Source organism: Dasypus novemcinctus, chromosome 1 (assembly GCF_030445035.2).
Source record: "Dasypus novemcinctus isolate mDasNov1 chromosome 1, mDasNov1.1.hap2, whole genome shotgun sequence".
Taxonomy (NCBI): Eukaryota; Metazoa; Chordata; class Mammalia; order Cingulata; family Dasypodidae; genus Dasypus; species Dasypus novemcinctus.
Genome location: NC_080673.1, coordinates 169164947 through 169181480, shown reverse-complemented (window position 1 = coordinate 169181480; position 16534 = coordinate 169164947). Strand labels below are relative to the sequence as shown.

General features: G+C 37.9%; 1 protein-coding gene across 3 annotated transcripts in view; it reads left to right on the top strand.

Moving 5' to 3' along the window:
- NWD2 (NACHT and WD repeat domain containing 2) overlaps positions 1–16534 on the top strand; it is a 233294-nt gene that overhangs the window by 207581 nt on the left and 9179 nt on the right. For all 3 annotated transcript variants that reach the window (XM_058299876.2, XM_071217107.1, XM_071217109.1), the window contains 2 exons: positions 6017–6161; positions 9685–10274. In XM_058299876.2, the coding sequence (XP_058155859.1) occupies positions 6017–6161; positions 9685–10274 (735 nt within the window). The remainder of the gene's footprint in view (positions 1–6016; positions 6162–9684; positions 10275–16534) is intronic.

The following is a 16534-nucleotide window of genomic DNA, read 5'->3' as shown; positions in this document are numbered from 1 at the left end:
TGGCACTGTGTAGAGCTAGTCCACCCTCCCAGGGCAGGCCCTTCGTCTGGTTTGGTAGAAGCAGACTAACCTCTTGCACGTACTGAGAGCACAGATTTCTGGCCCAATCTCTCTGGTGACAGCGTGAGGACCTGAACCAGGATGTTCTTTACAATCCTGCCAACTCAGAAGTTACCCTTTATGTAGCTGGCAGCTCACAGAGCTCTCCTACAGAACACTGTGCAATAATAGTCACGTTTTGGTCCCTAGGGCAAGAGATACTGGCTGTTGGACATACAATTCATTTCCCCGGTCTGTGAGGACACTGTTTCCTGAGGAAAAGGGGACATATGTATACATATAAACAGAGGAATTAGTAGGGCCACACACACACACCCAAGAAAAAACGCATGTTCAGAAAGCATCAGGAAGGATCCTATGGTATGACTTAACTATTCTCTAAGCTCATTGTATGATTAAGCTCTGTGAGAGAGCACTTGAACAGGTCAATCTGCAAAGCCTGGGGAAGGTGTTTTATTTTTTTCATCCTTTTTTTTTCATCAGTTCCTAGAATTCAAGAAAAGCTATATCATTATACTTACTGGATACAAGCTTAAGAAACAGATATCTCAGGGTCTAAATTCCAGCAACAACACATTAAAATATCAAAATGCTCAGGTTTCAACAAAAGATTGTAAAACATACAAAGAAACAGGAAGTAATAATCCAGGCAAAGGGAAGATTAAAGCATTAGAAAACATCAACATGAAGAACCAGACCTGGGATATAATGGAAAAAGACTTCTAAATAATGGTCCTAAATATGCTCAAAGAGCTAAAGGAAAACATGGACAATGAACTAAAGGAAATCAGGAAAATGACAGATGAACACAAAAGAGATTATTAATAGAGAAATGGTAATTATGAAAAGGAGCCAAACAGAGCTAAAGACCATAGTAAAATAAATTAAAAATTCTCTAGAGGAGTTCAACAGCAGGTGGAACTTGCAGAAAAAATAATCAGTGACCTTGAAGATAAGACCATGAACAGAAAGAAGAAAGAATAAAAAGTGACAGCATAGTGTGGAAGGTGTGGTATACCATCAGGCATCCTAACATATGCATTATGTGAGTCCCAGAAGGGGAAGAAAGAGAAAATGGAGCAGAGAAAATATTTAAAGAAATGATGGCTAAAAACTTCCCAAACTTAATGAAAAACATGAATATACACATCCAAGACACGCAACAAATTCCAAACAGGATAAACACAAATAGTCCCACATTGCAACATATTGTAATCAAACTGTAGAATGTCAAAGATAAAAAGAATTCTGAATGCCTTAAGAAAAAAGCAATGTGGCGGCAGACTTGGCCCAGTGGTTAGGGTGTCTGTCTACCACATGGGAGGTCCACAGTTCAAACCCCGGACCTCCTTGACCCGTGTGGAGCTGACCCATGCGCAGTGCTGATGCGCGCACAAGGAGTGCTGTGCCATGAAGGGGTGGCCCCCGCGTAAGGGAGCCCCATGCGCAAGGAGTGCACCCCATAAGGAGAGCGGCCCAGTGTGAAAGAAAGTGCAGCCTGCCCAGGAATGGTGCCACACACATGGAGAGCTGACACAACAAGATGACGCAACCAAAAGAAACACAGATTCCCGTGTTGCTGATAACAACAGAAGTGAACAAAGAAGACGCAGCAAATAGACACAGAGAACAGACAACCGGGGGGGGGGGGGAAGGGGAGAGAAATAAATAAATAAATAAATCTTTTTAAAAAAAGAAAAAAGCAATGTGTCAAATACTTGGGTAAATATAAATACTAATACTATTGTATTTTTGCTTTGTAACTCCACTTTTTGCTTCCTACAGGATCTAAAAGGCATATGCATAAAATATAATGATAAATCAATGATTTGGACTCACAATGTATAAACATGTAATGTGTGAGAAGTACTACATAAAGGTGAACTGTATACAGGTGGGGGAAAGGTAGAGTTTAAGAACATAGTTTGTGTATACTATTAAAATTAAGTTGGTATCAAAGCGAAGGATATTTTAATGTGTTTAGTGTGTTAAATATAAGCCCCATGGTAACAACAAAGAAAATATTGGAGCATATGCAAATTCATAGAGACAAATTACAGTGTAGGTTGCCAAGGATTGAAGAAAAGGGAATGGAGAGTTAATGCATAATTGGCAAATGGTTTCTGTTTTGGGACAGAGGAAAGTTTTAGTAATGGAAGATAGTGAGAGTACCACAACATTGTGAGTGTGTGAGTGTGATTCATCCTTTTATATGGTATGCATGGAAGTGTTTGATATGGAAAAATTTATGTTGTATAAATGTTCCCTCAACAGATCTAATAAATGAATTCAACAAAGTACCAGGGTACAAGATCAACACCCAAAAATCAGTAGTGTTTCCATACATAAGCAATCAACAACAGGAAGAAGAAATCAGGAAAAGAAAATTCCATTAAAAATAGCAACTAAAAGAATCAAACATTGAGAAATAAATCTAACCAAGGATGTAAAGAGCTTGTACCCAAAACTATAAGACATTGGTAAAAGAAATCAAAGACCTAAATAAATGGAAGAAGATTCCATATTCATGGATTAGAAGACTAAATATTGTTAAGATATCAGTCTTATCCAAAGCAATTTGAAGATTCAACATAATACCAATTACTACTCCAACAACTTTCTTAGCAGAAATGGAAATTAATATGGACAGGTAAGGGGCCCTGAAGAGTCAAAGCTGTCTTCAAAAAGAAGAATGAAGTTGGAGATATACTTACACTTCCCAATCTTAAAACTTATCACAAAGCCACAGTAAACAAAACAGCATGGTACTGGCACAAGGACAGACATGTATATCAATGGAATAGAATTGAGAGAATAGAATGGAGTAGAAATTAACTCATACATTTATGGTCAACTGAATTTTGACAAGAGGGTAATGACCACTCTATTGGGAAAGAATAGTCTCTTTGACAAATGGTACTGAGAAAACTGGATCTCCATTTGCAAAAAAAAAAAAATAAGAAGGACCTACTTCACATCTGATATGACTATCACATCAAAATGAATCAAAGGCTTAAATATAAGAGCCAGAACTATAAAAACCCTAGAAAGAAACATAGGGAACCACCTTCAGGACCTTGTGGTAGGCAGTGATTTCTAGACTTTACATCCAAAGCACAAGCAACAAAAGAAAAAATAAATGGGACCTCATCCAAATTAAAAAATTTGCACCTCAAAGGACTTTATCATGAAAGTAAAATGACAACCTACACCATGAGTGAAAATATTTTCAAATCATATATCCAATAAATGTTTAATATCCAGAAAATACAAAGAAATCCTTCAACTTAGCAACAAATAGACAACTCAATTTAAAAATAGGCAAGGAGCTGAAGTGGCTCGAGCAGTTGAGTGCCTGCTTCCCACATGGGAGGTCCCGGGTTTGGTTCCTAGTACCTCCTAAAAACAACAACAAAAAATTACAACAAGCAAACAGATGAGGAAACCAACTCAGGGGAGATGATGTGGCTCGGTGTTTGGGTGCCAGCTTCCCACATACAAGGTATTGGGTTTAATTCCTGGTTCTGGTACTACAAACAAAAAAAGGGAGGGGGCAGCAAAAGAAGACTATACAAATGACTATAAAGCATATGAAAAGATACTCAGTCTCATTGGCCATCAGGGAAAGGCAAATCAAAGCTACAAGACCATTTCACATACATTAGAATAGCTGCTGCTAAACCAATGGAAAACAAGTGATGGTGATGCAGAGAAATGGAAACGTTCATTGCTAGTGGCAATGTGAAATGGTGTAGCTACTGTGGAAGACAGTTTGACAGTTCCTGAGAAAAACAATTAAGAATTACCATAAAACATGTCAATCTCACTTCTATGTATACACCCAAAAAAATTAAAGCAGGTACTCAAACATATTTGCACACATGATGGTTTGAAGCTGTATGTACCCCAGAAAGCATGTTCTGAAATCTAATCTATTCCTGCAAGTGTGAACCCATTGTATGTAGGACCTTTTGATGAGGTTACTTCAGTTATGAAGTTGTGCCCACCTCAATCAGGAAGGGCCTTAATCCTATTACTGGAATCCTTTATAAGTAGAGTGAAATTCAGACAGAGAGAAAGCCACAGAAGTAGCAGCCAAAAGCTTAAATCAGCAGAACCCAGAGGAGAAAGAAGAGACCAGGATATACTGCCATGTGCCTTACCATGTGACAAGTTAAGGACCAAAGATCACCAGCATCCAGCCCAGACCACCAGACATCAGTCAGAAAGCATCACCTTGATGCCTCGAATTGGACTTTCTTTTAACCTCAAAACTGCAAGCTAATAAATTCCCATTGTATAACCCACCCTGTTTCATGGTATTTGCTTGAGCAACAACTCAACTGTCCATCAACTGATGAATGGATAAACAAAATGTGGTATATATATACAATGGAATATTTTTCAGACTAACAAAAGTTCTGATACATGGGGACAACATGGATGAACCTTGAAGACATCATACTGAGTGAAATAAAACTAAGTTATACTCAAAAGGACAAATATTGTATGATCTCACTGATAGGAAATAACTAGAACAAGCAAGCTCATAGAATCAGAATCTGGAATATAGGTTGCAGTTAGGGAATGGGAAGTTAAGGCTTAAAATGTACCGAGTTCCTATTTGGAGTAATGGAAATGTTCTGATAATGGATGGTGGTAATTGTAATTAACAGCACAGAAAAACAACTGAATGTGGCTGACGGGGGGGATGTTAGCTTGTACATATGGTAACAGAATAAAATTTTTTTGAAAAATCATGGAACTGCATTGCACAGTGAACCTTAAGTTAAACTACAGACTACAGTTAATAGCACAGTTTAAAATGTGCTTTCATCAATTTTAACAAATGTTCCACACCGACACAATGTGTTAATGGTAAGGTGGTATATAGGAATCCTGTCTTTTATGCATGATGGTTCTGTAAACTCATAACTTCTTTAATAAAGAAAAAATTGAGCATAAAAAGACAATGACAATCAAATGCAGCATGGTCCTGGTTGGGCTGTAATAAGGGAGGAGTAAAGGGTCAAAAGGACATTACTGATACATGAAAAATGTAATGTAGAGTATAAATTTTATATCAATGTGGTTACTTAAGTGAATATCCTTATTCTTAGGAAGTGTGCCATGGAAGTATTAATTTTTCAAGGAGCATGATGTATGCAACCTAACTCAAGTGTTCAGAAGGTGAATTGACAGAGAGCTAGACAGACAGACACATAGATAGATAGAACGATATGACACCTATGGCAAAATAATAAAGTTAGTGAGACAGGTATGTGGGGGCATAGGGGTATATTGGTGTTCTGTGTGGGGTTATATTATTTGTATAACTGCCCTGCATGTTAGAAAGTATTTCAAAATAAAAAGTTAAAAAAAAAAAACAAGAAGGAAGAACATGGTATAATAAAAATGCCTGTGGGCTCTACCCTGTTTGGGTTCACATGCTTATTATCACTTTGGGCAAGATCACATAAAACATGAAAATAATTTCTAACTTTCAAAAATTTGGAGGGATTAAATGGGAAACTTTTTTTAAGATTTATTATTTATTTATTTCTCCCCCCCCCCCTTGCAGCTTGCTTGCTGTCTGCTCTCTGTGTCCATTCACGGCACGTTCTTCTGTGTCTGCTTGTCTCCCTTTTGTTGCATCATCTTGCTGCACCAGCTTTCCACAGGTGCAGGCCATCAGCTCTCCGTGGGCATGGGCCTTCAGCTCTCCGAGGGCACAGGCTAGCTTGCTTTCACAAGGAGGCCCTGGGATGCGAACCCAGGACCTCCCATATGGTAAATGGGACCCCAACTGATTGAGCCACAGCCACTTCCCTAAATGGGAAACTTTTTATAAAGAACCTATCACAGTGTTGGCACATAATAGTCCTCTTGTTTTTAAATATTGATGTGATCTTTAATGACTTTAAGACTAGTATCTTACTTTTTTACATTTCCATAGATGCAGCCCCCAGCCAGTGCTGAAAATGAGAAGAAATGGCAAGAGATATCAGAGGAAATCAAGAAGATATTTAAAGCTTCTGTAAAACTGTTACATGAAAAAGGGAAAATGAAACACAGCCAAGCTAAGAGGTACCTTTTCTCAGGTAATTTTCACACATCCTCAGTAAACTAAGGAACAGATAAATCAGAGATACATTCATGGCTTCCTTTTAATGGTTTGAAATTTTAATATCATTTACTGCCTGGGAAAATTTAATTTTTACTGAATATCTTTGTGTCCTGGAGACGCAAATGTTCTTTGTTTTAATTCCTAGAAAAACCTTTACTTAGTTTGAGGAAGTCTCCAGATAAAGTGATTTTAAAAGAAATCAGAGGAATCTGGATCTAATGGGCCAGACTCTAGCAATGTTTCTCAGTTGAGCTGTTCATTCATTCATTCACTCACTCATTCAGCAAAAATTTCTTGAGTGCCTACTATATGCCAAGCATGGGGATACGGCAGTGAATGAGAGGGCAAAGTTTCTGGTCTCCTGTAACTTACTTTTTAGTAGAAGAAAAAATTTAATTATCAACAGGTACTCAAATAAGCGAACCAGATAATTTCAGAAGTGATATATACTATGAATAAAATAAAAGACAGTTATAAGATAATAGTGACTGATGAATGTAAGCTCAGAGAAATTATAAATCATATTGGCAAATTCACTTTCTGGAAGCTGTCAAAAAATAGTTCTCATTTTAGGTTTTTCCAAAAATATTAAAATTGGCAGAAATAACTTTATCTTTAGAATGTATAGGTTAACATATATCCATGTTCCTTTAGGACTTTTCTTTTATCCATTTTTGAGGTTCTGATATTTCAACTTAATCAAGGACAAAATACCATGTTCCTAAAAATTTGCTATATTAACAAAAATGCCCAGAGCATGAGCTTTCCTATTCTTGATGTAGATACACAAACAAATGCTGGAAAAGCACCCCCTTATTAAAAATTATACCATTCAAGTTTTCAAGTATTTCATCACAAACACTTTTTCTTAATTACTCCACACTAAAGAACCTGACCAAATGGATAATCATGTAAAGATTAGTAATTTCATATGAACTACTGCAAAGGACTGTTTTCTGCTTTGGTGTTAGGTCATCTTAAAGATACACTTGTTCATAACAATTTCATTTATTTCACATTTCAAAGTCATTTTAAGACCATGTCTGCATGATCGAAATGGCTGGAGAACTACCAGCTCTTTGAAATGGATACAGCATACTACTTTAATATTTTCAGAAACATTGCAAATAAGAATGCTAGATAGAATCTACGAAGGTATATTATTTATATTTGTATGGGATATATTAATAATTTTTCACATCATTTCTGGTTTCGTCTTCTAAACAATGGAGAGGAAGAGAAATTAATTAGACTACAAAATGGTGCCTTTCTGTGTACCTCAAAATTGAGTGGTCTCAGGGATAATGAAGAGATTAATGTCTCTTCAGTGATTGTTGCCAGTGCTGGAAATTTACTCCTGAGGTTAGATTTATTGGGTACTCTGACTGGTTAAGTTTTAAAAGGGTAAGGAAAATGCAGACAGAAAAACAATACAGTATTCTAGTAAAGAAGAGAAAAGTCTATAGGTAAATAAATATAAGAAATTATGAATAAATATCCCTCCAAATCACAAGGAAATATACTTTGATTCTATAAATCACTCCATAAAATTCACTTTGTATCATATCACTCATTTATTCAGGATTATTTATTAATGTAGACATCAGCAAGCACTCTCTCTGGACTCTCTTCCTTTCCAAGCCAAGTTCAGATGGCCACCACCAACTTGGTCTATCAATACTTCTTTTTATGTAAACTTTTGTTGAGCATTAGCAACTGACACATTTTTCCTGTTGATGTGATAACCTCATTATTAGGTTCCAGTTGAGCTGTTTCCTGAAAGTCAAATGTGACATTGCATATTTCTGATTATCCTCTATCATGTATAGATACTAGAATTTGACAACTTCCTTTCATTTCTTAATACTCTCAGAAGGTAGATTCCTGCTACTCCCATGGACTCTAGAGTTTTACACAGATGGCTGGGAATGAGATGGGTTGCAGTTGCATATAATGTAAAGATTTCTTGCCGTTTCCCTTGTCTACACTATAACAAATTCTTACACTTCTATTAAAAGAAGAGTATTTGTTTATTGTATAACTTTAATTGCACACCTTAATCAACTTGCCTTTGCAAAACATGCTGATGCCCCTGGCTCAGCTCACAGAAAACTCACTGGTAATATAGAAATGTATATGTTTCACTTGATTCACAAATTTTTTATCTATTACTCTAATTACTGGGAAAATAGCACGAGTTCCACTAAAAAGCACTCAACCATTTTTAAATAAAATTCCCAAGTTCTTCAAAAGTTACTTTATAGACTATTTCTATGCTATAGGTTTTATGTGATACTGTAGTTGTGGACAGCACAATAAAATTTTTTATTTTATGGACAGACCAGCCCTGTGTGTTCAAAGCCTCTTCCATTCTTCCATCAGCTCCCAGGCCAGTAGTCACGTCCTCAGGAAAGCCTTCCTTGATCTCCCCAAGTGGGTTAGATCTCCCAACTGCTTGTTCTCATTGCATCATGTTCTTCCCCTCAAGAAGGACTAAGCACAATCATAATACACTTATTTGGTTTCTTTATGGTTATGTGACTCTTCCTCTACTGAACTGAAAGCTCCATAACAGCTAATATTTCTCAACATTTATCTGTTTTCTTTCATTGTATCCTGAGCAACTCATTGGTGCTCAATAAAGATCAACTGGATGAATGAATGAATGAATGAATGAATGAGTGGCAGTCAATTTTTAAAGATTTCTTGTGTTAAAGTTGTTGTATTTTCATGGTTTTTACCTAAAAGCATGTACAACGATGTTTTCATTATGAATGATCTAGTTTCAAATGCTCTTATGGAAACTCAAGTGATCTTAAGGCATATTTACATGTGTGTAAAACACATGCATTATAAACACAATATGGTTTATCATAGGAGAAATAGAGTTATTTTCTATGCACCTGTTTTGATGGATATAATAGAATTTAACAGTGACATGGATAATTAGGATCATTCAATAATCAGAACAGGATTATATTTTGTTTTGAAACATGCTTTTGTATTTATATTTGAATGTATATGTCATAAGTACAATATACCTCAAACAAAATGGTGAAACCATATTGTGAAGAACAGACTGAAAATGAGCATGTAAATCAGATCTGCCATTCAGCCTCCTCCTCTCTTTCCTGAACCAAATCGGTCCCTGCTCTTCACTCTTAAGACTGCTGAAGTCTGTGAGATGAAGCTAACTTAAAAGAATCAATAATAAGCTTAGTATGCTTTCTTTTTTAAGCCCATGTTTAACATCCCCCTCAGACTGGGGAGGAAATTAAAAGAATTTTTTAAAAACCCAGTCTTCTACATTCCAGGTTACTTCAGAAAATGTCAAATGAATAGGAAATTTGGGATGTAAGAAATTATTCTGTGGACAACCCTGCCACAAACTAAAAGTGAAACAATCTACTGCTAAGAACCAAGAGTTGAATACTGGGAATGTGGGCTCATTGCTCCCTTGTTCTAGGCAATAAACGCCTTGTTTTATTTTCTTTCAGCTATAGAAGATGAGTTTGACTTCGCTCTAGGAAAGCAAACTCCAGCATTCCTAAAGAAATGTGTTTGCTACATTAGGAAAATTGCTAACATCGAGCGCTTTGTGAAAATTCCAGAGATGGGAAAATACATGGATATAACTGGAACAGAACCAAGGATTATTCGAGACCCAGAAGCCCAGGAGAAGCTGTTAAAACTCAGGGATGAATTTATTCCTACTATTGTTGCATCATCTAACCTGAGAGTGTACACATCTGTTACTCATTGTGATATGAAACTAGGCTATTCCCAAGAAATAGAAAATCATTACATAGAAGGACTGGGTAAACAATTTTATGAGGATATGATTGATATCATTCAAGCAACAGTTCAACAGAACTTTGACACTGAAACTGATACACTCTATGATGAAATCCTCCAGCACTCATCCTTATGCAAAACATATGCCTCCTTCTATGAGTACAAAAGTGAATCTCTAAACATAGTGCATAAGTACATTCTTCCCAGCAAAACCGGGCACATAAACCCTCTTATTATATATGGTGGACCATGCACTGGGAAGACTCTTTTGCTTGCTGAAGTAGCAAAAAAGGTAAAGGCCTATATGTTTTCCACATACATTTGTAAAATATTTTACTGTGAGGAAAGGGTAAATGGGTCAAATTCATTTCTACTTTCTGTACTTATCTCCTATCTGAATTATAATTAGTCTTTTTTGAATGGATACTTCAGTGATTCTCTTGTGTTTGTATAACAGCTATACTGAGAGAGAAAGACTCATGGGGTGCAATTATAAAGCAACTCTATTTTTTCTCTCACTGTTGGTCAAATTCTCTGTTGTGGTGCTAGTTCCCTCCACTCCCAATTGGATGAAAACTAGGGAAGAGCTTGTGACTCTTCTCATCCGTCTCAGACAGAGAAAAGCCCTCCTACTGGCTCTGGCTGCTAGAACAGTCTTAGTTCAATAATAAATATGTCCAGTGTAAGGTTATTAGATTTCTCTTCCCCGCTGATGCTTACCAAAAGCAAGTTACCTACAGTGGGCAATGGAAACATGGGCATCTTCATCTTTCTTCCTCCAATTAGCACTTCTTTTCTGCCTTTCCTTTCCCCTGTAGGGTTGCAGGTTAGGAAATAAGGAGGGTAAGAGGGCCAGAAAGTTCTTACATAGCATTACTGATGTGTTTAAAGCTGCCTCCCCTCTCTTCTGGGACTTTTCCTTTCACGGTTTCCTGGGGGTTCATCTCCCTCCACTACAGCAATCCGCCCCCCACCATCCTCACTGAATCTCTCTCCCCTATAGTATGCATTGTTTTCTAGCTGGCCACTTCCTCAGCTCTGAGGCATACAGCTACCCAGTGCCAGTTTCTTTCATTTCCTTCCTTCTTTCCTTCCTTCCATTCTTTTTTCTCTTTTCTTTCTCTTTCTTTCTTCCACTTTTTAATTTGAAATATTTATGAACTTAGGTCAATTACAAAAATAATTCAAACCCCATACAGAGAAACCCAACATACCCCTATCCTCCCACCTACCAAGATCTGCCAATATTGATACTTTACCACATCTGCCATATTGTTCTGTCTATCAATGCATTTTCTGAACACTTGAATGCAGGTTGTATACATCTGTCCTTGAACACTTAATACTGCCAAATACAATTCCTAGGAACAAAGATATTCACTTATGTAATCACCATATATAAAGTTAAGAAATTCAAGAAATTTAACATTGATATAAAGCTTATAGTCTATATTCCAATTTTCTCATGCCTCAAAAATGTACTGTTAACACTTTTCTTCTGCTTGTTGGAACCCATCCAGGATTATGTATTGCATTTAACGGTCATTGCCTCTTTCATTGCTCTTTCTTTTTTTTCAATTGTGGGAACATGTATACAACATAAATCATCTCTTCTCCAACACTCCCAAGCATACCATACATTCACAATATTGTGATACCCTCACCACCTTCCATTACTAAAATGTTCCCATCATTTCCAACAGAAACCCTACATCCATTATGCATTAATTCTCCATTCCCCTTGCTCTCATAACTGGTGATCTGTAACTTAATTTCTGTCTCTATGAGCTTGCATATTCTCCAGTATTTTCTTTGTAGTTACCATGAGGTTTAAATTTAACATCCTAAATACATAACAATCTCCTTTGCTTTGATACTAACTTAACATCAGTAGTGTACACAAACTATGTTCTTATACTCTTCTTTTCCCCCACTTGTATGTAGTTCTTGTCACAAATTACATGTTTATACATATTATAGGTCCAGAGCCACTGATTTATCATTACATTTTATGCATTTTGACTTTTAGACCATATAGGGAGTAAAAAGTGGAGTTACAAACCAAAAATACAAAAGTACTGGCATTCATATTTACCCATGTAGTTATCATCACTGGAAATCTTTATTTCTTCATGAGGTTACAACCTATTGTCTATTGTCTTTTCCTTTCAATTTGCAGAGCCCTCTTTAGCATCTATTGTAGAGCCAGTCCCATGGTGGCAAACTCCCTCAGCTTTTGTTTATCTGGGAATGTCTTAATTACTCCCTCATTTTCAAAAGACAATTTTGCCAGATACAGAATTCTTAGTTGGCAATATTTTGCTTTTCGCACTTTAAATATGTCATCCCAGTGCATTCTTGCCTTCAGTGTTTTTTGATGAGAAATTGGCACTTAACCTTATTGAAGCCCTCTTGAGGTTTTCAGAATTTTCTTTACCTTTGACATTTAACAGTTTGTTTATAATATGTTGCAATGGGGGTCTCTTTGGGTTTATCCTGTTTGAAGTTCATTGTACATCTTGGATGTGCATTTTCATATTTTTTGTTAAATTTGGGAAGCTTTCAACCATTATTTCTTTGAATATTCTCTCTGCCCCATTCTCTCTTTCTTCTCCTTCTGGGATGCCCACAATGCATATATTGGTATGCTTGCTGGTGATGGGTTCCTCAGGCTCTGTTCACTCTTCTCCATTGTTCCTTCATTCTGTTCCTCAGATTAGATGATATCAATTGACTTATCTTCAAGTTCTCTGATTCTTTCTTCTGCCAGCTCCAGTGTGCTTCAGGGAATTTTTAATTTATGTTATTGTGGTTTTCAGCTCTTTTTGTCTTATCATAATTTCCATCTCTCTATTGTTATTCTCTTGTGTTCATCTATCATTTTCCTTTAGTTCTTTGTCCATATCTTTTAGTTTTTCATTCTTTCTTACTTTTGCTCCTCAGCCTGGATGATTTCAACTGTCTTATTTTCACATTCACTGATTTTTTCTTCTGCCAGCTCCAATCTGCTTTTGATCCCCTCTAGGGAATTTTTTATTTCTGTTACTGTGGTCTTCAGGTCTGTTTGGGTCCTTTTCATAATTACCATCTGTATTAGTCAGGGTTCTCTAGGGAAATAGAACCAACAGGAGTTATCTATAAACAGTATGAGGTTTTATAAAATTGTCTCACAAGACCATTAGAATGTACAAGTCCAAATTCCACAGGGAAGGATGCAAGCCAGGAACTCCAATGAAGTCCTCAATGATTTCCCCAGGGGAAGCTGGCTGTCTGAAGTTGAGATGGGAATTCTCTCTTCTGACTGCTAAAATCACTTTTAAGACCTTCACCTGATTTTGGATGAGACATCTCTCATTGCTAAAGGCAATCTCCTCAGTTAATTATAGATGTAATCAGCCATAGATGCAATTAACATACTGATGATTTAAGTCCATGAAATGTCCTCACAGTACAATTAGGCCAGTGCTTGCCTGACCAAACAAATGGGACACGATTACCTGGCCAAGTTGACAAAGAAGACTAACCATCACACCACATTTCTACTAATATTCTCTTTGAGTGCATAGATGTTCCTGGTTTACTTAACTTCTTTGTCTATGTCTTCCTTTAGCTCTTTGAACATATTTAGGGCCATTTTAAAAGTATTTGTTATGTCCCAGGTCTGGACCTCCTCACTGATCGTCTCTAATTCTTTAATCTTTCTCTTTACCCAGGACTTCACTTCCTATTTTTTTGTATGTTTTATAATCTTTTGTTGAAACCTGGGCATTTTGATATTTTGATGTGTTTTCACTGAAATTTAGACTCTGAGGCATCTGTTCCTTAAGATTTTATCCATCTGGTGTAAAGACAGAATTTTTTATTAATGCTAGGAGCTAACAAAAAAGGGGGAGAAAATAAAATACCTTTTCCAGACTTTGCAGATAATCCTATGTAAGTGCTCTCTTTCAGAACTTATCCCTACAATGAGTTTAAAGAATAGTTTGAGGCCAAAGCTTAGGGGCCTCCTGATACTTTCTGTGCCTGTGCGTGTACCCTTAGGAATTCCCACATTTACATAGTTCCAACTTTCCCCTGTTACCTAGGAAGCAGTTTCCTCACAGTCTCAGGCACTGCACTATATGTCCTACAGCAGCAATCCCCCGTCCCTGGAAGTATGACTTGACTGCTCTTCCACAGTATTCTGTATGAGAATTCCATGAGCCACCTTCTACATACAGGGGAAGTTCTGGGACAGTGAGTCCCTCAGGAAACCACCAGATTCATCCAGGCATACATGTTCCCAGTATATACATGCATGTGCATGAGTGTTACTCTACTCCCCCTGGAAATGGAACCAGGAACTTGCACTGGGAGCATGGGCTGGCTCTGTAACAAGCCACTTAGGCAATGGAGAGAGGCCGGCCTGGGTGCTATGAGATCCTATTGCTTTTAATTTGCCTTTTTCTTCATTTGACTTCACCCTGTTACTGAAATCCTTTCATTATTTTCTGGATTTTTGAGAATGATTTCTGCCAGTCCTTGCTGATTAAAGCTTTGTGGGGGGATGGGACCCTGAAGCTTCTCATGCCACCATCTTGGTTCATATCTTTCTGCTATGAGTTGATCCATAGCTCAGCAAACTCCTCGGACCTTGAAAAAACAAAGAAAACAAAGATGCTTGCCATCTCACTCTTGCCTGTGGCCCACATTGGGTATGTGAGAAACACTCAGGTATATTTTTTCCCTGCGACCTTCTGTAATGATAATCCAGTCCCAATACTGCAACCCTCTGTCATTCTTCCATCCGAGCCACTAGCCAGCCTCAGCCACTCAAACTTTATCTTTCTAAGATGTCATCAGACACCAAACAAGCTCTGGGGGACACCTTGGATGTGGCATTGAAGCTCCTATCCCTAGGCTAGAAGTAAGAGGTGGACATCCCTCAGGCCTCTCCTTTGGGGTGGAGTAGTGATAGATATGGCCCACAGAACCTTAATTCCACCTTTTTTCTCAGTCCCTCCAATCACTTTTTAAAGGATAGAGGTGGCGTTTTAGTTAGCTGCCTGCCAAATATATGAGAAAGGGGTTGGCTTTTACAATGGGGATTTATTAGGTTGCACGCTTAACAGTTCTGAGGCCATGAAAATGTCCAGATCAAGGCATCACCAGGTGATGTTTTCAGCCTGGATACAACAGATGAAGGCATCTGCTGGTCTCTCCCTTCTCTTCCAGGTTTTGTTGCTTTTGGCTTCCTCTCCCAGATTCCTTAATTTCAGCTCCTTGCTCTCATGGGTTTCTCTCTTTGCTTCTGTGTCTTTTTCTCTGTATCTCTGTGGGTTTCTCTCTGTATCCATTCTGTTTATAAAGGACTCCAGTAAGAGGATTAAGACCCACCCTGGGTCACAGTCACCCCCTACTGAAGTAACCTAATGGAAAGAAGATCTTACCTACAATAGGTTTACACCCATAGGAACGGATTAGCCCTAAGAATGTGTTTTTCTGGGGACCATAAAAAACCTCAAACTACCACAGATGGGTGGTCCACTAAAGGTAGCAAAACTGATTTTCAGAACTTTAATATTAAGTCCTGTGTGATGGTCTGGAACCTCACTCTAGAATGTGATATTTACTGTCTCAGGATCTCCACCGAAACTACACTAAACTAGTTCCATTTTTAACCTCCCTTTAAACCTGGTATCAAAGTATGATGGCTTGTATTATTCAAGTCTTACTTCAAAATCTCTATATTGTCCTTCCTGTTATTACTCTCTGTTTTAGTTTCATAGTTGCTAAAGCAAATACCATACAATGGGTTGGTTTAAATTCAGGAATTTATTGGCTCACAGTTTCAGAGTCTAGAAGGCTTGCTTCCTCCCAGGGTCAGTATCTTCTGGGTGGCCAGAAATCTTTGGAGTTCCTTGGCTTTTCTGTCACATGGTAATATCTTCCCCATCTCCTCCAAGTTCCATTGACTTCCAGCTTCTGGCCGTTCCCCATGACTTCTCCTTCCATGTCCAATTTCCTTTGTTTATAAGGGAGTCAGCCATATTGGATTAGCATTCCCCTTGATTCAGTTTGGGCACACCTTAATTAATAACACCCTCAAAGACCTTGTTTACAAATGGGTTCATACTCACAGGACCAGGGATTGGGTTCTGAACATGCCTTTTGTGACATGATTCAATCTCCAACACCCTCTTAAGAACAGAGCTTACTTTAACCTAATGTACATTCTCATAATCTGTCATGTGCTACACAATTTCAGGCTGGTCATCTTGAGGACAAGAATGAGTATAGTCAGGTTGCATCTTTTGTGGGTATATTAGTCAGTCAAAGGGATGCTGATGCAAAGTACCAGAAATCTGTTGGCTTTAATAAAGGGTATTTGGGAAGTGGACTTAGCCCAGTGGTTAGGGCATCCATCTACCACATGGGAGGTCCGCGGTTCAAACCCCGGGCCTCCTTGACCTGTGTGGAGCTGGCCCATGCACAGTGCTGATGCACACAAGGAGTGCCATGCCATGCAGGGGTGTCCCCCGTGTAGGGGTGTCCCCGTGTAGGGGAGCCCCA